Raw genomic sequence first — 24,593 nt, forward strand, 5'->3', positions numbered from 1 at the left:
CCTGGACCACCTGACCTTGAATCTGATGCTCTACCGACTGAGCTAGTTAGTCATGTTTCTTTAGTGAGAGCAAATGTTTTTATATTGCCATAAAAAGTAATAAAAAATGACGTAATGTAATTGCGTAAAACATTTTCATTCGCGCATACAAACAATAGGCAGGATTTTCATTGTTATTTTGTCGATACTGGTGTAATCATTTGAGAGTATTCCGATCAGAATAACAACTAATACTGAAAGTATTCATTTACTCATATTGAGTTCTTTTTTAATCGTACATAATTATCAGAGAAGCAAAAATACAAAAGCCTTACGAGAGAGCGTCCCACTACCGTCCCACCTTAGCGTCCCACTACAGTCCCACCTGAGCGTCCCACTACCGTCCCACCTTAGCGTCCCACTACCGTCCCACCTTAGCGTCCCACTACCGTCCCACCTTAGCGTCCCCACTACCGTACCGTCCACACCCCACTTAGCGTCCCACTACCCCCCCCCCCGTCCCACCTTAGCGTCCCACTACCGTCCCACCTTAGCGTCCCACTACCGTCCCACCTTAGCGTCCCACTACCGTCCCACCTTAGCGTCCCACTACCGTCCCACCTTAGCGTCCCCTACCGTCCCACTTGAGCGTCCCACTACCGTCCCCTTAGCGTCCCACTACCGTCCCACCTAGCGTCCCACACCGTCCCACCTTAGCGTCCCACTACCGTCCCACCTTAGCGTCCCACTACCGTCCACCTTAGCTCCCACACCGTCCCCCCTTAGCGTCCACTACCGTCCCACCTAGCGTCCCACTACCGTCCTTAGCGTCCCACTACCGTCCCACCTTAGCGTCCCACTACCGTCCCACCTGAGCGTCCCACTCGAGCGTCCCACCTGAGCGTCCCACCGTCCCACGTCCCACTTCTCCAGTATGCCCATTAAAAAAACCTGGATGTAAAATTCGAATCCATTTTTGCAAACAGAATAATAGAGCATGACGTCACTTGTAAGAAAAAAATGTTGCATTGACCAATCAAAACGCCATGATTGACGTTTGCGAACAGAACAATAGAGCAAAAGAATGCTTTCTTCCTGCTTTTATATGACGTAATGACGTATTCTTGATCTTGTGAGCGCTCTCCCTTTTATCCTTTTATCTTTTTTTTTGTTTTGCCCTTTTTGATTTGAACATGAACACAACGATGGAGTGCTATTTTCGAATCGAAAAACAATAACAAAGAAGCAACTGTGTTGAGAGGTTGATAACAGAGGAAAGTGTGTAGAAATTAAAAAGATAGAAAAAGATAGAAGTACTTTATCGTGGAGAGATCGTGGAATTGTTATCCAAACATTAAGAAACTTAAGTTAAAGATGATGCGATGATGTGATTCGCAAAAGGATTATTCTATCATTTCATAATTTATGATGCCCCGTTGGTAGATCAAAAATCCTTAAAGGTAAGAAGAATTATGCAGTCATTGGTTGATTTGACTACGGCTTTTTGAAAATATTTTTTCTTCTGTCTTTCAAATCCACAGTAGACAAAGGCTTGTTTGCGCTGTTTTCGATCTACGTAAGAAAAAATAACCGATATTCGACTATGTTTTGGAGAAAATTCGATTATATTTTGGAATCAAAAGGATTAATTAATCGAATAATAAGATTAAATAGTCGAACCGATGGGACTAAATAATCGAACCGAGGGGACTAAATAATCGAATTGAGGTGACTAAATAGTCGAATTTCGATTGTTAAATAATCGAAGTGCTTCGATTATTTAAGCGAATTTTTCGCTTAAATTCGATTATTTAAGCGAATTTATTTTTGAGAAGATCCCTAAAGTCTGTCCAGATATAATTGGCAGTGGAAACAAAAATGCTTGTAACTTTTGATAGTCAAATATAATTATGGAATTTTTTTTTGTTTGTTTTAGAGAATCAAAAGCGCTATATTTGAATGTACTTTTGGATGAAAAATTCGCGATTTTTAGCGGTTAAATTTGCGATTGTAAAAATTGAGCTTTTTTCTACTTATGCTATAACGTTCATTTTTACACCAGCGGTAGTTCAACCTTAGGTTAAGAAGTTTGTTAAATTTCAAGGCGAACAGAAAAGTCCTTCGGAAGATATGGGACCCGAAATACCCCTTGGTAGCACTTTTCTGTGAAATATCAAATCTCCAACTTATTACTAAAAACGGGGTTATGTTATCTTTTTTGAACAGTGCAATTAAAAGTTGGAAAGTGTTTTAAGTGTTGGTGCATTGGTATTATTGGTATCATTGATTATTTCGAAACGAAGTGAAATCACAGTATAATTGTTTTTATTGAAAAGATAAGCATGAACTTATAATATTGCCTTTGTTATTTTTAAGTCATTAAAAGAACTTTGCTAATTTCCAAAACACTAAACACAGTTTGGCTATGAGGTCATTAAAGAGATCGTAAAATGAAATGATCGAAAAACTGTTTTATCATATCACTACCCCCGTTTTTAGTAATAAGTTGGAGATTTGATATTTCACAGAAAAGTGCTACCAAGGGGTATTTCGGGTCTCATATCTTCCGAAGGACTTTTCTGTTCGCCTTGAAATTTAATAAACTTCTTAACCTAAGGTTGAACTACCACTGGTGTAAAAATGAACGTTATAGCATAAGTAGAAAAAAAGCTCAATTTTTACAATCGCAAATTTAACCGCTAAAAATCGCGAATTTTTCAACCAAAAATACATTCAAATATAGCGCTTTTCATTCTCTAAAACAAGCAAAAAAAATTTCCATAATTATATTTGACTATCAAAAGTTACAGGCATTCTTGTTTCCACTGCCAATTATATCTGGACAGACTTTAACAGTAATCATCAACAATCTGTAGGAAAGCACTTTTTAAACTTTCACAATTGTATTGAGTGTTGTTTATATTTCTTTTGGTAGAGATTGTTGTTATATATCATTTCATAAATTCTGTTCAATCGAACTCTTTTATGCTTACTTGTAGGGGGTGGAAGATGCAGGGGCAGTACTCTCAGAGAAAATCCATAAAATGGGGGTCATTATTAACTGATTTTGGGGTGATTTTCCCAAAAAACTCAAGGAAAATTAGAAAAATTAGAGGTCATTACAAAATGCTAATTGGATGATTTTTTCCAAAAAATTGCAAAATGTCCACCTACAATTAAGCACAAGAGGGTAATTTTTTCAGAGGTCACCAATGTCTCTTTTTGTATAAAAGTACACCATATTTTCATATGATCATGTAAAAGTAATCTTAGTTTTGTTTTGCAATATAAAGTGGTATGAACTCTCTCTTCTTATGACATGACGAGACCAAAAATATTTCCTCGCATCACATTATCTTGAAGCATGCATGAAGGTTCACCTTTCCAGAAATTTCATTCTTCAACCAAATTCAATCAAATTGCTAAAATGTTGTTCCCTAACCTTCCTTCCAGTCTCTGTTATAAAATGAATTTTGTTTGTATGTGCAATTCATCAATGTCCAATGATGGGAGAAGAATCTCTCGAAACGTACAATGTGAAATTCATCAATGTCCAATGATGGGAGAAGAATCTCTCGAAACGTAGCCAATCGCAAATCTCGTGATCCACATGTAGCTAGGTAGATTTTTCCCCGTGATATTCCCGATGCCCGATGATGGGAAAAGAGCCAAACGTAAATTCGTGATTACATATTCAAGACACGATAAACTTCCACCAAATATTCACAAATAAGTCCTTTCCCATAAAATAAATTCCAAACTTCATTTATCAAGCAAAATTGATTTAAGTTTTGTTTTTGTTGGTATGAATGCTTTTCTTCTAAAGATAAACCAAAACAAAAATGTTTCCTCAGAATGAGTCTTTTTCTTTTGTCACTCTTCACCACATCAAACAAAAGCAGATGAAAATTCCATCACACAGAGTCTTTGTCAAAATCATCATACATTGATTGATATTGTTGTGTGATTCCCAAATTTTCTGATTAAATTGAACCAAAAATGTCCTCAAAAATATAAGTAATTGCCTGATTATTACCACTTTTTCAGGACTTCAATTCCTTTCTTTAAAAAACACTGCATTGAACGCTTTCAAAGAAGTGAGGTCGTTTGCCGTACGAATGGCTACCCTTCAAATCATTTCAATATTTTGCCGGCGACGACATGCGACTGAAAGTTATTTTTGTAGGAGAATCTTTTACGCTCAAAACGGTCGGTCTCGTATTTTCGAGAAATTTCCTTGAACCACCTCAAATTTGCCATTTCACTGGATGCATTTTCTGAACCAGGTTCAAAATCAAAGATTTTCCTAGCACATAACACAGCTAGATATTAATCCTGCAAAAAAAGTCATAACAAAGACTTTTTACAGCGCGGGAAAGCTAGCTACGCCGTACACACGTAACCTAAAGATTTTTTAGCGCGGAAAAAGCTAAGTTTGTCGCGTACACCACGGAAACGCACGCCACATGCATACAACCCCTGGTAAAATAATATCGAGATATGACCAAAAAGAAAAATCAGTTCCGATCAGAAAACTAGATTTCACTTGAAGAAAGGGTCTTTGTTTTTTTTATGTACTAAAAGGGTTGGGGTGGTTCAGCTGAACCATTTGAACCCCCTCAGATCCGCCGCTGGCCCTGCTTGCCCATTACATCTCTAAGCTAAATGTAGTCGCCATTAATACCTTTGATGAAAACGAGATGGAAAATCTTTATCTAAACTGGATTATGAACAGAAGCATAGAAACAAACAATAACAAGTTTGTTCATGATCAGATTAATACGAATCATTGACAATGATTGGCAATACTGTATGTCTTAACTTTTCTGTTGCATCTTGATCATAGCATCAGCCCCCCCCCTTATTTTTTTTGGGGGGGGGGGCTAAGAAATAATTTGGCCTTTTAAGAACCTGGGGGCTAAAATTACCCAAATATTTGGGGGGACCTAGATTGTTGGGGGGAGCCTAGATGATCTGACTGAGACTCTGGGGGCTGTTCAGCTAAATTCAAAAGATCTTTTATCTTACTATTAAATCAAATATAAAAAGCAAAAGATTTGTAAACATAAATAGTAAAATTTAGTTTTCATTTATCAGTCTTACTGTACTCACATATATAGTGGACCTAGCACAAGGCAATTTTCTGGGGGTAGCTAAATTGTTGGGGGGACCTTACTTTGTTGGGGGAGCTAGAAACCTGGCTGAAGCTATGTTGATTTTTCATTTTTCTTCATCTGATCCTAGATTTTGAAGGCAAAACGGTCAGTCAGAAAACTTTTGACAATTTATGAAAGTCCATCCTTGTGTGTTTTTTTTTCTGGATATTCAGACTTTTTTAATGAATCCCCTCAATAAGTTAAACTGTTTGATTGTTCTGTTTTGTAGTGCTCAACTATTGTGTTTTTAAAAAGTACCAGGTGTCCTAAAAGAAAGTCCCCCTCCCCTCTTTGAAGTGAATTTTCTTGAGTTCTATGAACTTTTAAACAATTAATCTTTTTGCATTGGAAAGAGGAAGGATGAGCTTAAATTTTCAGGGGTCATTTGTCAAAATTGTTCATCTAGATCAAAAGTTACCGTCTAAATTTGCTAAAAAATACTTTAAAAAAAAGTTGAAAAAAGGCGAAATTAAGGTATTAAAAATCATCATAATCAAAGCTCTTCTGTTATCAATAATTGATCAACTCCTCACATCAGCAACGGGACACCCGGTAATACTAAACTAGATAAAAGTTGAACGCTTTCAGAGTCAGAAACCCGTTCCTCCTACAGGTATTTTTGAGCTTTTTGTTGAGCAACGTTGAAACATTGATTTTTTTCCAAAATGAAATTGCAAATCATTTTTATTACTAAGTAGTTTCACAATTTTCAATAAAATTGACAAGAATTAAGAAAGCCTAATTTAAAATGTGTGGATAAAAGACAGGCATACGCGTGAGATTTTTGCTAATATTTCAAAGACGAAACAAAGTAACAAAAAATGACTTAGCTAGTCCTGACTGACTGATACCTTCTGCCACAGTACCATATCCACAAAAACTCTTAAGTTCTAATACCTACCGTGAGATCAGGTAATTTGCATCAGTGGAGGCCAACATGCAGAGCTCAACAACAGCACCCGACTGTTGGGTGCATCGGAAGGGTCGTGGTATGTTCAGGGCATAGATAGAGTGGGCTGTGAGCAGGTTGTGAGCAGGCTGTGAGTTGTTTTGAGAGGAAAGTCTAGTTTTTAAAGGGGAACTAAACATTTTTTGAGGTCATGCTTTTTTTGTCTCCATGAACTACACAACACAGTATAAGTTCGAAAAAATATAATTTCCACTCTCAATGTCTTTCCTATTTTGTATAAAACCTTCTTTAAAAAACGTATAATTTGTTTAAAATGAACCCCCACTTTACACATGTTTGTGACGTCATATCGTTCATATTTTCTATGAATTTTGTGTATGTTCATCAACTTTAAAGCTTGATATTTCGTGAACAAGAAATAATAGGAAGATAGTAAAATCATTTTTGATTTCAGGAAGGATTCAGTTTTACGTGGACTAAATTTGGGGTTGTCAGCTTATTCCAATAAAAAGTTCAATTTTTTCAATCGACTCTTAAAATCCTTTTCACTCACTTGTTTTCGAAAATTCAAACATAGTTTTATTCCACTCAAAAATGGCTTTTTAATGAATTCTGTCTCTTGGTTAAACCATTTGTGGATAAAAAGTTATGGCTACACTAAAAAAGTTAAAGGTTCTCTATCAACTAAAAGTAAGGGCTTCTCCAATTACTTTCTGAACGTGTTTACGTCAAACAGATGGCTCGACCTATTCCCCTAAAAAAATACGCATTGCTTTAAAAAGATTAGATTTTCTGTAAACATAAAGAGCTATATCTTTTGATAGAGAAATTTTTAGAGAAAAATATTTTCAGAGGTTATTCCTTGGAAGTATGTGATGTGATTTAGGTATTTTCAAAAAAATGTTTAGTTCCCCTTTAAGAGTTAAGACTCCCCTGGAAGTCTTCAATGATCCTCTTGGAAAATATAATGAAAAATGAACAAAAAGCCCTGGAAAATCCAAGCTCAGAAACAGAATATTTTGTAATATCTCATCCAGTCATCACATCATTCAGTATCTAGATTTTTCTAAACTAATTAGGCACTGGCCAGTGCCACCAAAACGTTTCACTTTTTTTCAAAATGTCTGGGACCAACTTTTTTATATGTTTCTTACTCAATTTGAGGGTGCTGATTCGGAATTTGAATGTTACCAAGTTTGAAAACCTGCAGTTTTTGCGTAATTTGCAATTTTTTGCGATTTTAGGCAAAATTGTAAGCCCTGAAAATTCGTGATTTTTGGGGGTCTTCAAAATCAAAAAAGACCTACTGTATACCATGTGATAGAGCTCTTCAAACTGAGCAAAAAAATGTATTATATCAAAGTCTTAACTTTCCTAGATTAAAAGTTATGGGCGTTTTTGTGGTAAAAAAGTCCTATAATTTTGCATAAATTATTGTGCAGATTGTGGGGAAATTCCCTGTTTTCAATCAATTTTTGACCATAAAATTGTCTATAACTTTTGATCTAGAAAAGTTGAGACTTTGATATAATACATTTTTTTGCTCAGTTTGAAGAGCTCTATCACGTGGTAAAGGTCCTTTTTGATTTTGAAGACCCCCCAAAAATCACGAATTTAGAGGGGTTACAATTTTGCCTAAAATCGCAAAATCGCAAATTACGCAAAAACTGCGGGTTTTCAAGCTTGGTAACATTCAAATTCTGAACTGAATCAGCAACCTCAAATTGAGTAAGAAACATATCAAAAAGTTGGTCCTAGACATTTTGAATTTTTTCTTTATTTTTAAAACATAATTTTAAACAATCCACTGGCCACCTAAATGAACATGAAGAGACTTATCTTAACCTATCGTTTTAGAAAAGTTTGTCCAGGCGGTGTCAATCGAACTGTTCGATTATCGAACTAATCGAACTTCATCGAACCCTATCGAACGATAGCTGTTCGATTACCGAACCCAATTGAACACCTATCGAACCGGGAAAACTTTTGTAAAGTTCGATGACTGTTCGATTATAATGATTATAGTTCGATCGCAGTTCGATGAATACGATTGAGGTTCGATCAGTTCGATTAAGATCGATGAAGTTCGATTAAATCGATTTATGACCTTGCCGCAGAATTTTTTATTTATATTCCGAGGGCGTATTGGCGGCCGCCCACGGGCCATTCTCGCGGGCCATCCTATATCTATCCCATCGGATGGGACAAGCTGGAGCTTTTACAGGCTCTTTGGTCGTTAATTTGTAAAAAAAAGATTTTAATTTTTATTACTTTCTTTAAAGAAAGTGTCATCTCTATTATTTCAAATGAGCAATAATGAGTGAAGCATACGGTGCCGATCGCTTCCAAAAATAGTGTGACATAAAAAAATTTCCAAAAAGTGGCAAAAAAATTCAAAAGTGCATAAAATTGACTTACCTGAATACTTTAGCCTGAAATTTCAGACATGGTTAGAGGAAGGGTACACAAACAAACGTACTAGTTTGAATTTTCTTAAAAAGTGCTACTTTTTGACTTACTAAGCAAAAACACTGCTGGCACTTTGTGTAAGTCAAAAAAATTCTCTTTGGAGTTTTTCAAATTTTTCTTTTTAAAACATTTAGATAATACCTTTCAGAACATATGAATATAAAGAGGTGACCAAAATTCCTATGAATAATGTGACTTTTCTTGACTTACATTCGGCTAAAATTTAGGCATTGCAAAGTTGTAAAGGGTCCTAAAAATGACTTATATCATGCTTTCTCTTGAAAACTTTTACAGTAGTAGGAACAAATAACAGATTTAAATATTACCAAGAAATAATGACATAAAATGTGCTAAATTTTGACTTACAAATCGAAATTAACCTAGAAATTCTCATGTAGTAAATCAAAAACAACACCTACAAAAGCTAGTTAAACATTTAGAACTTCTAATTAGAACTTCTATTAGAATACGATGCCTTAGTTTTGGTTCCTTTAATAAAGATAGTGCCCATTTTTGACTTACTTTTAAATATAAACATTTTAACAACAACATAATAAATATTATATCTTAATAGGAAAAACACTAAACAAGAACTATCAATTTGGGGTCTTTAGAAAATCAATTGACTGTCCTGATATTCCAAACTATTATGAATTTTAGTATAATGCTAATAGAGAAGATAGAATTGCACCAAAGTGACTTATTTGACTTACTAATAAAATCGGTTAGAACTTCAAATTGCAAGGTAAAATAATCTCAAACTTAGAATTCTGTGAATAAATGCAATGACTTCCATAAGTAATATGTCAAAAGTAAGTCAAATCTGGACACTATATATACCTTTAAAATTGAAATTACTACAAGAACACAAGAACTCAAACAAAATAATAACTAATTGGTCTAGTTGTCATGAGTAAAGGTTTGTTTTCTTCAGAAAGAGTACTGTTGATTAAAACTAATAAAAAGATATGCAATGCAATGACTTCAGTAAGTCAATTTTCATCACTTTTAGCAACTAGTTAAATAGTTTGAAAAAACTATAGTAGCCAAAACTACAGTATTAAACATATCATTAAAGGTGAAGCTGAATAATAATTTTCCTTTCGAAGGTCTATCATTCAAATGATGAAGATATGTAAACTAAATTCAGAAGTCAATTTTTGTCACTTGCAATTCTAAAGAAAGAAAAGTAACAATGATGTAAGTCAAAAAAAGTCTCCTAGAGTAACATTTTTTGTAATGTTTTGTTACAAATTTACATAATATGCTTTAGCATGCCTCCCTCAGATAATTTAGTACACACATATATATAGATCAGAATCAGCAAGTAAGTCAAAAAAGGTCTCCTGAAACATGAAAATACATATAGAAACAATGAAATTAACCTTGTATAATCAAATGTTGAAAGTTATACAGACCTAAAGGCAAACACTAATAAACTATGTCTTGTTCAAGAAAGTAAGTCACATTTTGGCACCTTTTAAGTATAAAGTAAGTCAATTATTGTCACCCACAATCAAAAGTAATCCTTTTCTAAAAAGATGGCAGCTTTTTTTTTTACAAAGCACCTCAAAAACTTTGTTAATGCTTCATCCAAAACATCTCGTATGGTAAGTCAAATGCTAAAGTAAGTCAAAAAAGGTCACCAACTTTAAAGTGAAATATAATAAGATAGGGGAAGTCAATTTTTTTGTTTTTTTTACAGTTATTTAGCTGATTAACATACGCTACCTTTAAGACGAGCCAAAGAGTTGTAAGTCAAAATCTGTCCCCTCCAGCAATACTTAACTGCAAAATTGAAAAATGTCACAAAACCCCACTTTATTTTTGGAAGTGATCTGCCTGTGTTTTGATTAAACAACCTCGTAATTTTCTGAAAGGTGTAGGACTATGGCTTCACCATATTGTTTAACCTGTATATAGCTTTTTCTTTATTCTTATCGTTTAGATATTCCACATTCTTTTACTAAATAAGAAACAAAAGTATAACAAGGACACAATTTGTTTATGTGGAATATCTTACAAAGTCATGCCAACTATTGGATGCCCGTATCCTGACTGTACCTTCGTCACAGACGATGTAGATGCTGTTGTTGCTGCCGCACTTCTGACGATCCACAACAACACCCATGTCAATACTGGTAATGCAGCTGCCCCAGCAGACACAAGACAGAAGGCCCCGAAAATTGATCGCCCTACTGTCACTCAAGGATCCACCGAGGAGAACTGGAATGCCTTCCTTGTGAGATGGAATATGTTTAAAAGAGGTACAAGACTGACTGTTGGAGAGACTGTACAGCAACTCTTCCAATGTTGTGATGGAGACCTCGGTGACAACATTCTGCGCAGCAATCCAGATGCAGCCCGTGGAACTGAAAACGAACTGCTTGCAGCCATCAAGAACCTCGCTGTCACCTCTGTTGCCATCAGCGCCCGCAGATCTGATTTACTTTCAATCAAGCAGGACCATGGTGAAAATGTCCGCTCATTTTATGCCAGAATCAATGGAAAGGCAGCAACTTGTGCATATCTAATGAACTGTTCCAGTGCTGAATGTGATGCACAAGTTGATTTCACGGACGAAATAGTTAAAGATGTTTTGATTTCTGGACTTTCTGACGATGATATTAGAAAGGATGTTCTTGGATGGTCCGATCTAGATACTTAATCAGTGAAAGACACTGTGACATTTATTGAATCAAAAGAGATGGCTCGTGATGCCCTCAATAAACAAATGCAACAAGCCAGCATTACACAAAGTAATAAATCAAGCAAGAGAAAGTGTAAGAACTGTAACACCGAAATTGATAGATTTACTTGGAACAAACGCCAACGTAAAATGATTGAAGTTTCTCTTTGCTTACCATGCTGGAAACAAGCCAATACCCGTAAAAATCAACAAGGATCAACAGCAACATCTTCAGATCGTAAGAAGGGATCGACCAACGAAACCGGTGTCATCACAATCGCAAGAAAATTTTCAATAGCCTGTAAAAATCTATGAGAGTGGAATCAGGCCTTAATTTTTTCCATGAAACATCAACCATATAGTGTTAATCAGAAACCTAAAATAGAAATTCAAAAATCAACCCACAAGATTTTCTGTAGCCCTTTTTAGTTTTTGTCACGCCGTGACGGAAAATTTGGGCCTATGTCAAAATTCCCCTATCTTTTCGTCAATTGTACTTGAATTGAGATTTCTTTGCTTGAAAATTCTTCAAATAGGTAGAGTATATCAGAATATGCAAAAAATAGAGTCAAAAATGCAGAATTACAATGAACTAGAGGTCCTGCAAGGTGGATTTTCTCATTTTTGATCAAAATGTTTTGTAGACTAATTTTGGAAAAACCCGGTTTTTTTTTAGGATTTAGCTCATGTTTTAACTTTCTAAGTTTATTTTTCTCATTCTAGTATGTATTTCTGACAAATTCAGGAAAATAATTACATATTTCTCATTTATGATTTTTAGCGTTTCATCACTTTTTTGGCCAAAAATGGGTCATTTTTAGGCCGAAATCCAAAAAAACCGGAATATTAACTTGAAAATAACCCTATCATGTTATATATCAGTGGAAGCGGAATTTTGAGTAGATTTTGAATATCCAAGTTTCATGTCCTGAAAAAGAACTCAACTCAAATTATTATGCTTTAACAGCTAAAAATAGGCATGGGTACGAGCTTTTTGCTTATGGCTTTACCGACCATGAACCATTGACCAAAGTTCTTGGTGATCGCACCCTCGACGAGATTTCCAACACAAGACTCTTCAAACTTAAGCAGCGCACTCTTCCCTGGAGATTCATCATTAAACATCTACCAGGAAAATCTAATCACTTTGCAAACGCAACATCACGAAGCCCTGTCAACAACCCAGAAGATGACGATGACTTGCTTGATGACGAGGACGACATCGACACTGAACTTGCAGCCCTCTACATTTCAGAAGTTGCCAACATTCGAGCAATCACCTGGGACAACGTAAAGAAGGAGACTGCTTCAGACATTGAGAGGAAATATCCAATCTCTGGACCCTGGATGGTGTCATCATGAAAGATAACCGTATTGTCATCCCTCCATCCTTGCGTCAAGAAGTCTTGAATTCCCTTCACGCAGCCCATCAAGGTATTACTGGTATGAACGAAAGGGCCAAATCTGCAATCTTCTGGCCAGGGATCACTAATGATATCAACGAGACGAGGGAGAGATGTGGCCCATGCAACAAGATAGCTCCATCTCAACCCCGACCACCTCCCATAGAACCATGAATCCCCACTACGCCGTTTGAAGGTATCGCATGTGATTACTTCCTCTTCTGTGGATGGTACTACTTCGTAGCAGCCGATCGACTATCAGGTTGGACAGAGCAAAGTCGTATGAAAAGCAACTGACGGCAACTCTGGATCCAAGGGTCTCTGCAACGCTCTCAGAACGCTCTTCGCAACCTTTGGTGTACCCATTGAATTGACCAGTGACGGAGGCCCAGAGTTTACCGCAAAGCAAACAGAAGATTTCCTGCAGCGCTGGGGAGTCCGTCACAGAATATCATCTGCATACCTACCATCATCCAATGGGAGAGCAGAACTAGCAGTCAAGTCAACGAAACGTCTTCTAATGGAAAATATCGGTCCTGATGGTAGCCTGAACACTGATCGGATGGTACGTGCCTTGCTCACTCAAAGGAACACTCCAGATCCAACCAGCAAACTTTCACCAGCTCAAGTTCTCTTTGGACGTCCACTCCGTGACACCCTACCTTACATCGAAAAGAATCTTGTTAGCTTCGAGAATCCACAATTCCAAGCCCAGTGGAGAGACCTATGGAGCTCAAAAGAGGAAACGATGCGCCAGCAATACGACAAGACGCTCATCTCACTCAATGAACACTCGCATCCACTTCATCCTCTCCAAGTCAAGGACAGAGTATTTGTTCAAAACCAGAATGGTTCAACTCCCCGCAAATGGGATCGTATTGATGTGGTAATGGAGGTTAAGCCAAACGATCAGTATATCATCAAGATTGCCGGAACTGAAAGATTGACACTAAGGAACAGACGCTTTCTTCGAAAGATCAGAGAATCCTCACCACCAGCAATCAATCATCACGCACGTCAACCAGTTGCTTGTCCTCGACAACCAACAATCCCGACACCCAACCTGGTATAGACCTTTTTTTAAAGAGGTAAACCCTGTTGAATAATTATGTAGTCCAGCATAAAAACAATGATACAGCCATGCATAATTACTGTTTCATGCATATTATAATAATTATGCATGGCTATATCATTGTTTTTTTTGCTGGACTACATAATTATTCAACAGGGTGGCCTCATTAAAAAAAGGTCTATTCAACCATTCAGCATCATCTGCACCCGTCGCACCTGCTGTCGAAACTCGAAATGTTGTTACAGAGGAAGTCCGCAGCGACGATTCAACACCAACTTCCACCATTCCAGACAGCATCAACGAATCACCTCATCTGGAGACGACTCTGCCTGAATTGAACATGCAAATGACTTCGGTTCCTCCAGCCCGTCAATCAACTCGTATTCGTAAACCACGTCTCTTTTACGATCCATCAACAGGAGGATATACTGAACAGAACCCATGAACACTACTAAAGGTTCACTTCATATGAACATTATAGAGACTGTTTAAAGAGACTTTTAGAGACTGTTTATAGAGACTGTTTATACTTCGTTGGTGCTATGTTTTGAACAGAGTTCTTGGATGTTGACAGAAACTTTATTTGAAAGACATTGTATCGAGGGAAACTCGTTGCTACTTTGATGAGGTCACAATCCCTCTTTTATTATGTGAGGAAAATGACCATGAACACTATCTCGAATGGACAGTTGAACCTCCATCGAGCAGTATTATTTTCGGACTTTAGATCGCTCCTCACGTTGTTACGTAACGATCTGGGGGGAGATGTAGGACTATGGCTTACACCATATTGTTTAACCTGTATATAGCTTTTTCTTTATTCTTATCGTTTAGATATTCCACATTCTTTTACTAAATAAGAAACAAAAGTATAAGAAGGACACAATTGTTTAAAAGGTAAAGAAAAGTAGAATCAATCCGACACAATCATCGAACCACATCGAACTTCATCGAACCACATCAAACTTAGATCGAACTCATCGAACATCAATCGAACTTCATCGAACAAAGAACACTCATCGAACTAAATCGAACTTATCAAGAAATTTTCGTAAAGTTCGATAGCTGTTCGATCGGGTTCGGTAATCGAACAGCTATCGTTCGATTTTGTTCGATAAAGTTGGTTCGATAACAAAAATCGGTTCGATAGGGTTCGGTTGACACCGCCTCCTGGGTTTGTCTGAATTAAAAATGTCATAAACAGATAAAAATCAGAAAGATTGGCAGATTGGATTCAGCAGCAAACTTTCTCGCCAGGTTTTTATGTTTTTCAGGGCTTCAGCCAGCCCCTGTCAGGTCAGGTAAAAGTTTTGGGTGGTCAATGTTCAATAATGAAATAGACCTTTTTTCAAAGAGGCTACCATGCTAAATAATTATGTAGTCCAGCATAAAAATAATGATACAACCATGCGTAATTATTAAAACATGCATTATACAGTAATTATGCATGGCTGTATCATTGTTTTTATGCTGGACTACAAAGTATTCAACATGGCTGTCTTATTATAAAAAAAGGTATATTTCTTTGAAGCTCTTCCATAAATAAATGAAGCTGCAAACTTTATAACTTACCAGTTGAATTGTGTTTGAAGTGGTCCAACAGACTCCAACAGTCAAAGCAGGACTCCAAGCAGGACAGCAGCCAGACAGCAGACAGCAAGCAGCAAGGCACAAAGGGCAGACAGACAGGCAACAGGCAGAGGGAAACTTAAAAACCCACTTTCACTTTCAGTTATGTGTGATGAATCTATTGAGCCGATATTTAATCTACTTTTCAAATCCAGTGAAAGGAGTTTTAAAATGTACGTGAAAAAAAAAATAAACATGGTACCCCGGTTGCGGGCGCTGAAACTACAAAGACAAACCAGCTGTCTGTGATGATCTCTCCTTGTGGGTCCTGTTGTTTTCCTGACTAGTCTCCTGTCTGAAGTGTGGTAAGTTATACTAGCCATATTGTATAAGGATTACGAAGCAATCCAGACTCCAAATCAATTCGCAAAAAGCACACTATTAACGATTGATGACTTTAAACCTCTAAATCTAAACAAACTATATATCATGCAATGTTGTAAACTCATTTACTCGTATGTCAAAGATAAAACACTCCCAACCTCATTACATTGCTTATTTAATCGTCCAGACCACATGCATGGGACTAGACACGCAGACAATCATGGTCTCTTTAATATTCATCTTTGTGATGCTAATTTACCAATCTCCTTCTATGCTCCGCAGTTTTGGAACGATTTCTGTCACCTCACTCGTGATACCTTTTCCATTGAATCCTTTACTACACATTTAAAACGCAATCTTCAAAACTCTGATGACTAGCTAGTAAACTTTTACTTTTACTTTTTTACCAAGTATCCAAGCTCTAAACTTTTACTACCGTAACACTTTCATTGTGTTCTTTATGTTCTTTATGTTGAAACTTAACATATTCGTATATTTTGTTTTCGTTTTTTCGTCGCATGACGTTTTTATCCAACATTATCTATCAGTTGTAGCTGTTAAAAAGCTATTTTTATTGTTCATATCCTTAAAAACATGTACATAGTTACCAAATATATAATATTTCCCTGGCGGCTTTGAAAACCTCCTACAGGTTACATTGCCAGGCGATAGGTTATTTTGTAAGAGATGTTATGATATTTTGAGAAAAAAAAAAAAAAAAAAAAAAAAAAAAAAAAAAGCTAGACGTATAAATACAGTATAGTCAATTAAGAAAACTTAAATCATAAATTCTTGCTTTTTGTATTTCGATTATTTAATTATTTTGGGATTTATTAAAAATACTGTTAGTCACAGGGGGATCAAGCAGTTGATCCAAAATACTATGCCTGTTTTGACCGTCACCGTGGTGGTCCATTTTCAAATTTCTATAAATACATACAGTTAATTAATCCAAGAGGCACAAGAGTGGATTATTAACTGCCAAAGAGGTGGCGTGGTCTCTGAAAAAATTCTGGGAAAAAATTGGACTTTAACTGCTTTATATCTCATTCTGTAAAACTCATTTATTATGATTCGTGCTAGTTTTGCCTCTTCTTCTGTCTTTAAAACGTTAAAACGTCAAACTACTGCATCAAAGTCTTGTTGCTTCATTCTACATCGTTGTATTGTTAGGGACACTTAAAGGTTGGGTAGGACTGGGCTTGAACAACAAGATCTAACTGACTTTGAATGGTTATAGAGCTAAATTGCGCTACATGACAGTGAGGCTGGAACTTCGATTTTTGAGGATTACGATTTTACCAGCTTTTTTGCAATAAAGATGAGGCGGCAATCTTGCACTGGGGGTGCTACTTAGTTTCCGCCCTTTTTTGCGCCCACAATAGAATGCAAATCCAAAGACGGGGGTATATATTCCAAATGATAAACAATGTCGTTCTGTAAGTAAGTGTTTATTTTCTAAGAGATACAAAATAGTATATTGAATATTATTAACTCATTTATTTAAGTATATATTTATGAGCCCAAATTTAAATATCTGGTTAAATAAAAAACAAATGATATCAGTTCTGTTTTTCCTCAAACCCCCGGGAAAAGTTTTTTGGCCGACTTAGAGCTATTTTACAAATTTCGGAAAAGAACTCCCATAGGAATTCCGATACAAAACCCGATTGGTTAATTTCGGAATGGCGTCAAGAAAGTCATAATGGCAGATGATTTTAAAAGTTTCTGAGGAAATGTGTGGAATTTATCAATGTTGATGGCTTGTTGATTATTTAAAGAAAAAAGATAACAGGTATAGCTTTTTCTAATCCTGGAATATCGAGGTTCCAGCTACACTGCATGATAGTACAGAACTAGTTTGAAACTGTATGGTATTGGCACCTGCTGGCATGAATCCCATCTATAACCTCTATCAATACCTAGACCTCTATATTTGATTCTAAAAAAGAGATAATTGAATCTTTTCTGAGGCATACAATAACGTTTGTTATAATTTTGTTTCTTACTGCCTTTTACCTTAAGGGAAGAAATTTTTGCGAGAAGAAATTTTTGCGGAAAAAATTTTCGCGTAATTTAATTTCGCTAATTTGGGCATAATTTGCAAAATTAAATTCCGGGAAACACACCAAAATGGCTAAACCGTGAAATCAAATTCCGCGAAACACGAATATTCTCACAATTAAAAAAATCACCCCTAAAATTGGTCTTTTTAGGGCAATATAGGGCTTTTCGTAGACAAATAATTCCCTCAACCACAAAATTAAATTCCGTGAAACTTTTGAAATCGGCTCATTGGCGAAATTAAATTCCGCGAAACAAAATTTGCCATTTGAAACTCTGATTCGCGAAATTAAATTCCGCAAAAATTTCTTCCCTTAAGTTATCATTTTGAATAATATAATTACCTGTCCATACTAGATTTATTTTCTCTAGATTTTATATTTCCATAGTTATTCATACTGATTCATAGAAATATTACTTAATCTTGATTATTTCAAAAAGAAATCCATGCGAATTAATAGAAAGTCGCTCAACATCAATTAAAATAACTTAAATGAATGTCAGAATGCTCTGGTAGAATGTTTTAGGGGGTGGTATACAAAGATTGTGATTGAAAAACAGTTAATCCATGTGTGAATTAAGTGCCAGGATGGGTGGGTGGTCCTAAAAATCATCCAAAATCAGTTAATACGGATGATATTTTGGATCAACTGCTTGACCCCCCCCCTGCGCAAGGGCCAACCATGGTTTGACCCGAGGGGGGAATTTTGAAAATTTGAGCTCTAGATTGCTTGAAAATGCACTCAAAACATGCACTTTAAAAAAAAAGACAATTATGACAAATTAAAAAAGAAAAACTTAGCATTTTGCAAAATAACCATTTTTGAAAAAATTATTCGGGGGCCCCTTGCCCCCCCACCAGTTCCTACGGCACTGCTATGTGAGTTGTTTTCTATGTTTTCTAACTGACTGAATGACTTATCGATAGATCGCGCCTCGCGGTGTCACTAAACTTCAGCCCCTCCCCCCCCCAATATGAAAATGCTTCCTATGGCACTGCATAGAACCAGGAAGTCAGAAAAACTATGAACAAGAGACTGGAAAGTACGAAATAAGTCAAGACATGTCTTTCGTCTTTATGAAGAAGCCACAACCTAGGTACCGTAAGTTATGGTCTAATATCAACATCCCTCGTTTGTCTAATTCTGACACTCTTCTTTATTTTTAGAGACAGGAATAATATGAAAGCTTGAATCACTTAGTGAAAAAGGATTATTCCTCTCTGACCACTCAGCAAAGAAAAATAGTTTTGACCTTTCTATCAATCTCGGCTGATAAAAAAGGTGTCTGACATATCTCTATATTTGTGTACACTAATAGCCTTAAGTTTGTTCATTTTTGAATAACTAAGCAATATTACTAGGGTGATATTTTATGAGATACTTCAAACAATACTTTTTAAATCTTCTGGACAAGAAATATTGGACAGCCAAAAGCTAATCAAGACACTTGAACTTAGAAGTTTTGCGGTAAAACACAAATTATTGTCAAAGCAGAATTTCCGAATGAGTCTAAAAAGTTTTTAAATAAGATAAAATAAAATCTTTTGCAGTTGTTCCCTTAGCTTAATGCCAATGATTAGTTGGCTAGAGAATATCAACCAATATTTTGACAAGAATTAACCTTTAGAGCCCCCCCCCCAAGTGGACCTGATTAAGCATTTTAAGAGGGAAAAAACAACAAAGTTACTGTAAGCAAATTTTCAATCGATCATATCTTTAAAAGACTTCAAACCCCCACTGAGATTTTTTGAGGTTATAAACTAGACCTACTAATGAAGCCTTACTGAAAGTTTCAAAAAAATTTATTGTTGCCTTTAAAAAGATACGACATCTTGAATTTTGCTCCAGATCTGCCAAGATAGCAATTTTTTGGCCATTTTTGACGGTTACGCAAAAATAGAAATCCTGAAAATTTTATTTTCCCGCCAAAACCCACCAGTAAACCACTCCAGGTCAAAAGTTTGCTTAGATTATGGAAAGTTTGAAGCCCTCTACAGGAGGTGCTAGAGATTTCATTTAGGGGAAAATTTTGGAGACTCGATTTGATTTTTTCTGATTCTCTACAAAAAGTTCTGTAAACTCAAATAAAAATTCATTGGCTTTCAAAATCTGCTCCCTACCAGAGTTCATGATTTTTAGGGGGTCAATTTTCGCTTAGTACTGATAGCCTATCTTTGAGACGCTGTATCTTCAAAACTACTCAAGATATCAAGGTGAAATTTTCAGGGTCTTATTTTCTTGTGTGATAGAACATTTGGTCCAAATTTCAGCAAAATCCAAGAGGGTGAGTTATCATACTTTCTTTATTCTGAAGATTTAAAAAAAAATGGCTCTTAATGCCCTAAACACACCACACAAACCACGGCCGCACAACAACCCCCCACATCACTATTTTCCTCTTTTTTTTCCTCCTAGTAAAGTTCTTCTAAGCAAACTCTTAAAAAACATTTATATCGTTTTATTTTAACTAAACTTGCATCTGAATAGACTCTGGCTATTTACTTTCCTATACTCTTTGTCTTCTTGTTTTGATCTTTATTATTATTATTTTTTATTATTCTCTTCCTCTGGTCTGAACTTGCAAACTCAACTTTAGTAGTGAATGCTAAACCAAGGTTACTCCGTGGGCACTAGTTGGAACTATCTTTGTTGCCTCCCTTCCGTTTCTCATTTACTCCCTGTACTAGTATGAAATATCATAGAGATGTTTTTACAACTTGTGCTAGTATTTTTAAACCATCCCCTCTTCTGCTGGTCCTCTCTTCTGCGCTGACATTTTTGAGTTTATTAAATTACTTCCAACATAACTGTCCAGTATTTTTTTTATGTTACTTTTTTCTTTAACGTTTTAGTGTTTTAGGATAAAAGGGCACCCCCAGGAAGAAAAAACCCTCTGTCATTAACAGACAGTGTAGCAACTTCAATCTTCATATGATTCATACTAAATCTTTACAGGACACGCATATTTGGACTTTGTACCCAGTGCTTCACGTAAGTGTTCTTAAAGCTAAAGTCATACAGGCTATTCAAAAAGAAAATAGTCGAAAATGAAAGAAAGTTTACAAATCTTTTGAAAACGTTCTCGATCTTTCCCAAAAGTTTCAGTGAGTTTAGAGAGCGTGCCAAAACGCTCTCTGTTTAAAAAACTAATAAATAAAAGGGAGGGATCAGGAACCTTTTGTACAATTTGTTTTACTGGAATGATCCATTCTATTTTTATCTAAAGTCGTTTTGTGATGACACGAATATCAAGGGAGATTTCTAATAGATAAGAAAGAGAAATTGTCTGTATATAAATGAAGGAATATTGATTTCACTAAATGTTATCCGGTTTTGATCCAAGATGAGCTTCAGAGCGAGCTACCACTGAAGTAAGGAATAGTACACCTTGCATACCATGGTATTGTATTCCATAGGAAGGGAAGGTCTGTGGCTTGGAGAAATTTCTAGAAAGAAGTTTTCCATAAAACCTGAATATTCAGAGTTGTAAATATGAAAAAGGCCTTTTCTAATGTGATATTTACAATAAAACCCTTGAATCATTTAAAAACACCAGGGTGAGGGTGCTGTCATCAAAAGATTTTTTTTTAATATGCCTTGAATAAAAATGGATTTGTTTGCACATTAAATGTCTGATCGTGCATTTCAGCTCTAAAAATGGATGAAGGAGATGCTAGATTAAATGATCTAGTGACTGTATCAATTGAAGTGCATTGTCCAGAGCAGGAGCATTCTTTTACCAAAGCAAAAATACATCATGATGTTACTAAAGAGATAGAATCTACTGTAATAAATAATAGTGAAGATAAATCTGGTAAAAATTTGTGTCCTTTTTGTGTTACTGGTTTCGCCAGATTGAGAGATCTTAGAACACATGTAACAAGAAAACATAGTGATATGCCAATGCCAGAGAATCTTAATACAGGAAAAACGAAATGCTTGGAATGTAATGCACGGTTTTGTCGAACAACAGAGTTGATTTCACATTTAAAATCAGAACACAAAATGGAATTTCAGATTGAAACGTTAGCTTTTCAAAATATTGAAGGTAGGCTAGATTGTTTTTGATTAAATAACTCTGATATAAACTGATATAATCACCTTATTATTGTACACGAAAATAAGTAGACATGTATTTAGCGTGAATTCAAAAATTTCATGTTAATTAAAACTCCTTTAATTAGGCGTCTTTGAAAAAGCAAATAAAATTTATGCTAATTTTTTGTGTGGTAATTTGAAGGTCGTTAAGTATGTGTCTACTTATTTTCATGTGATTTTAAGGTACATCTACTGATCTTATGTTTTGTCTATTTATCTACATTAAATTTAAAAAAGTTTTTTTCTAATCTAAAAGGTGCTTTTAGTTAGTTGTATTTTCAACCATAGCAATCTGTTAGTGTTACATCATCAAGTAGATTTATATCCCCTTAGCAGTAAAAATCTAAAGCTATATATATTGAAAATTTTATTTTCCGTTTCTTCTTTCTATCTCAAAAATTCCAGAGTTTGAAAAATGGAAGGATGACTTTGAGAAGCGAAATCAATGTAGTTATACTACTTATGGATCAAAACAGAAAAGTTGTACCTACCAAACTTATCGATGCAGTAGGAGTGGTTGGTACCGAACAAAGATAACTGAAGATGACCAAAGACAAAGGAAAATGAAAACTTCAGGTGCTTATTTTATACATATTGTATTGTAACGTGAAGAATTTATTATGTGTATCCAAATTGTTTTAATACTATTGAAGAAGTTAAACTAGAAAATAGAAAGTAATAAAAAAAGTAGACTTGTGATCTTGTTGTAGGTTAAATGTGACTCCCCACGCAATTTTTAGTACATGAAAATTGGACTAGTAGCAATCAAATTTAAAATTTCAAAGTATTGCCCAAAAGAATCTGACCTGTCCAATCTTAGGCGACCAGTTGGATGTCCTGGCTTCTTGATTATTGGTTCATGTGTTTGTTAGTAACAGTAACTGTAATAACAACATTGAAATAAATTTTTCCAAAGAATTTTAGCCAAACAATTGTTAGAATAGGCGCATCATAATGGCCAATAAATTTAATTGTTGTCTGATTTACAGGTACTTAAAATACGCTTGGAGAGTCACAAAGTTATCTTATATATTTCATATAATTATATTTCATAGATGAAATAATAGAATGAAATTATAAATAATTTGTTGCCTCTTTCGTATCTTTAGGAACTAGTAAGATTGGCAATAATTGTACATCCACAATAAAAGTTCAGGACAAAGAAGATGGAACAATTGAAGCCACCATTAATATGACACATTACTCACATGACGTTGATATACAACACGCTTCACGAAAGTTAGTGACTTTTTGTTTTGTCTTTTTAGGAGTTCCTTTTTTTTTAATGTAATGAAAGCCCAACACAACAAAAGCTCTCCGTCGCTGATTTCTTTCCTCATTCTCACAAAATCTTATTTTGATATTATTCAGAGTAAGAGACTACAATATTCAGCAGGGAACTACAGATTATATTTATCCTGAGGGTAACGATCGAAGAAGGATACATGGCAGAAAGCGTCCTTATAAACGTAGAGGTTTGTATTCATGATATGCAACACTGGAGAGTCTTCTGAGAACTTTTAAAATTTTACACCCAATACATCACATAGAAAAAGTAACGTATTGGTTTGAAATTTTTTGAAAATTCTCAGAAGACTCTCCAGTGTTGTATATCATAAATTATTCTAATACTTGATCATGTTCAAAAATAGTGTGACATTTAGTGAACTCAAAAATTGACAAAAATATAGTATTTCTTGAATAACTTGGGAAATATTTCAAATATAACGTTGAAATTTTGTATGATGATCGGTAACACAAAGAACATATCATTTTGATGAAAAAAATGGTAAAATGAGTAAAATTTGTGGCTTCTGGTCCAAATATGTCCAAATATGTGTTTTGTCAGCCACCTCAAAGGAGGAAATGGTTTGTTTAAAAATAACACTTGTATCGGTAACTAGAGGTATCATATTATCTCAAAACAGATAAAGGAGCAACATTTTGAAACTGGTTGGTTTCAAAAAGCCACCAGTATTGTCAGCCACATAACGACTCATAGCTTATCTTGAAATATCTTGTAACCTAGTAAGCCACTTAATTTCGCTCCAAAACAATTCGAAAGGTTAATCATTCTACTTATCCTTGGTGAAAAAATGAACTGTTAGCCACCAAAAATACTCATTTTATTAACATAATTGTCAGCCACTTTGAAAATGTCACAAAACAGGCCTTTATTTTTGAACACGATCACTTTTCCAGGATTAAAACTTTCATCATGTTAAAAGATAAATGTTACAATAATTACTCATTTTCTTGAAATTTCACTGGTCATTCAGACTGTTGGAGGACCAATACAAACGTTTCTGCTTGCAAAAGTTTGTGCCTAAAGTACCTTGAATCACTCAGAGAATCACACGCCATGACTAATCAAACCCTCATTTTACAAATTACACCAAGTTGATTTCATATTTCCAAAGTATGTCTTTTTGTAAAGATTTATTTCGATTTATCTTTCAGTTACTCCAGCACAACGTGAAGAATTCAACAATATGAAACACGAAATTCAGTTTAAGCTTTTAAAAATACAAGAACTTGTAGAATGAAGCTCAGTTAACAATTTGCAAAATGTAAAAATGCTTTACGATAAACTTGAGACAGCTATTACTGTATATGAGGAAACAAATGTGCCAGTATGAACTGGCTCTTTTATATCATTATTTATTTTGTACAAAGTTTTGAAATACAAAAGTTTATTGACATTTTACTATTTTAAAAGTACTAACACGTGTGCCCTATAGTATAAGCACACAAAACATTCTTGTCAGAGGTCAAACTCCTTTCAAACTTGACAGGCA

The 24,593-nt window shown here is 35.4% G+C and overlaps 2 protein-coding genes across 2 annotated transcripts in view; one reads left to right on the plus strand and one right to left on the minus strand.

Annotated features, from left to right (window-relative positions):
* LOC136802251 (N-acetyl-D-glucosamine kinase-like) overlaps nucleotides 1-15,370 on the minus strand; it is a 24,673-nt gene extending 9,303 nt beyond the window's left edge. Inside the window, exon 1 of the mRNA XM_067058968.1 lies at nucleotides 15,251-15,370. The gene's annotated coding sequence lies outside the window, so the exon portion shown is untranslated. The remainder of the gene's footprint in view (nucleotides 1-15,250) is intronic.
* A 137-nt stretch (nucleotides 15,371-15,507) lies between these two features.
* Nucleotides 15,508-24,587, plus strand: LOC136802253 (uncharacterized). The gene is made up of 7 exons (XM_067058969.1): nucleotides 15,508-15,612; nucleotides 20,550-20,688; nucleotides 21,347-21,745; nucleotides 22,201-22,371; nucleotides 22,905-23,034; nucleotides 23,167-23,270; nucleotides 24,256-24,587. The coding sequence occupies exons 3-7, from the start codon at nucleotides 21,355-21,357 to the stop codon at nucleotides 24,339-24,341; spliced, it is 882 nt and encodes a 293-aa protein (XP_066915070.1). The 5' UTR covers nucleotides 15,508-15,612; nucleotides 20,550-20,688; nucleotides 21,347-21,354; the 3' UTR covers nucleotides 24,342-24,587.
* Nucleotides 24,588-24,593: the final 6 nt, after the last annotated feature.

Source organism: Clytia hemisphaerica, unplaced genomic scaffold (genome assembly GCF_902728285.1).
Source record: "Clytia hemisphaerica strain Z4C2 unplaced genomic scaffold, Clytia hemisphaerica genome assembly, whole genome shotgun sequence".
NCBI classification, from domain to species: Eukaryota; Metazoa; Cnidaria; class Hydrozoa; order Leptothecata; family Clytiidae; genus Clytia; species Clytia hemisphaerica.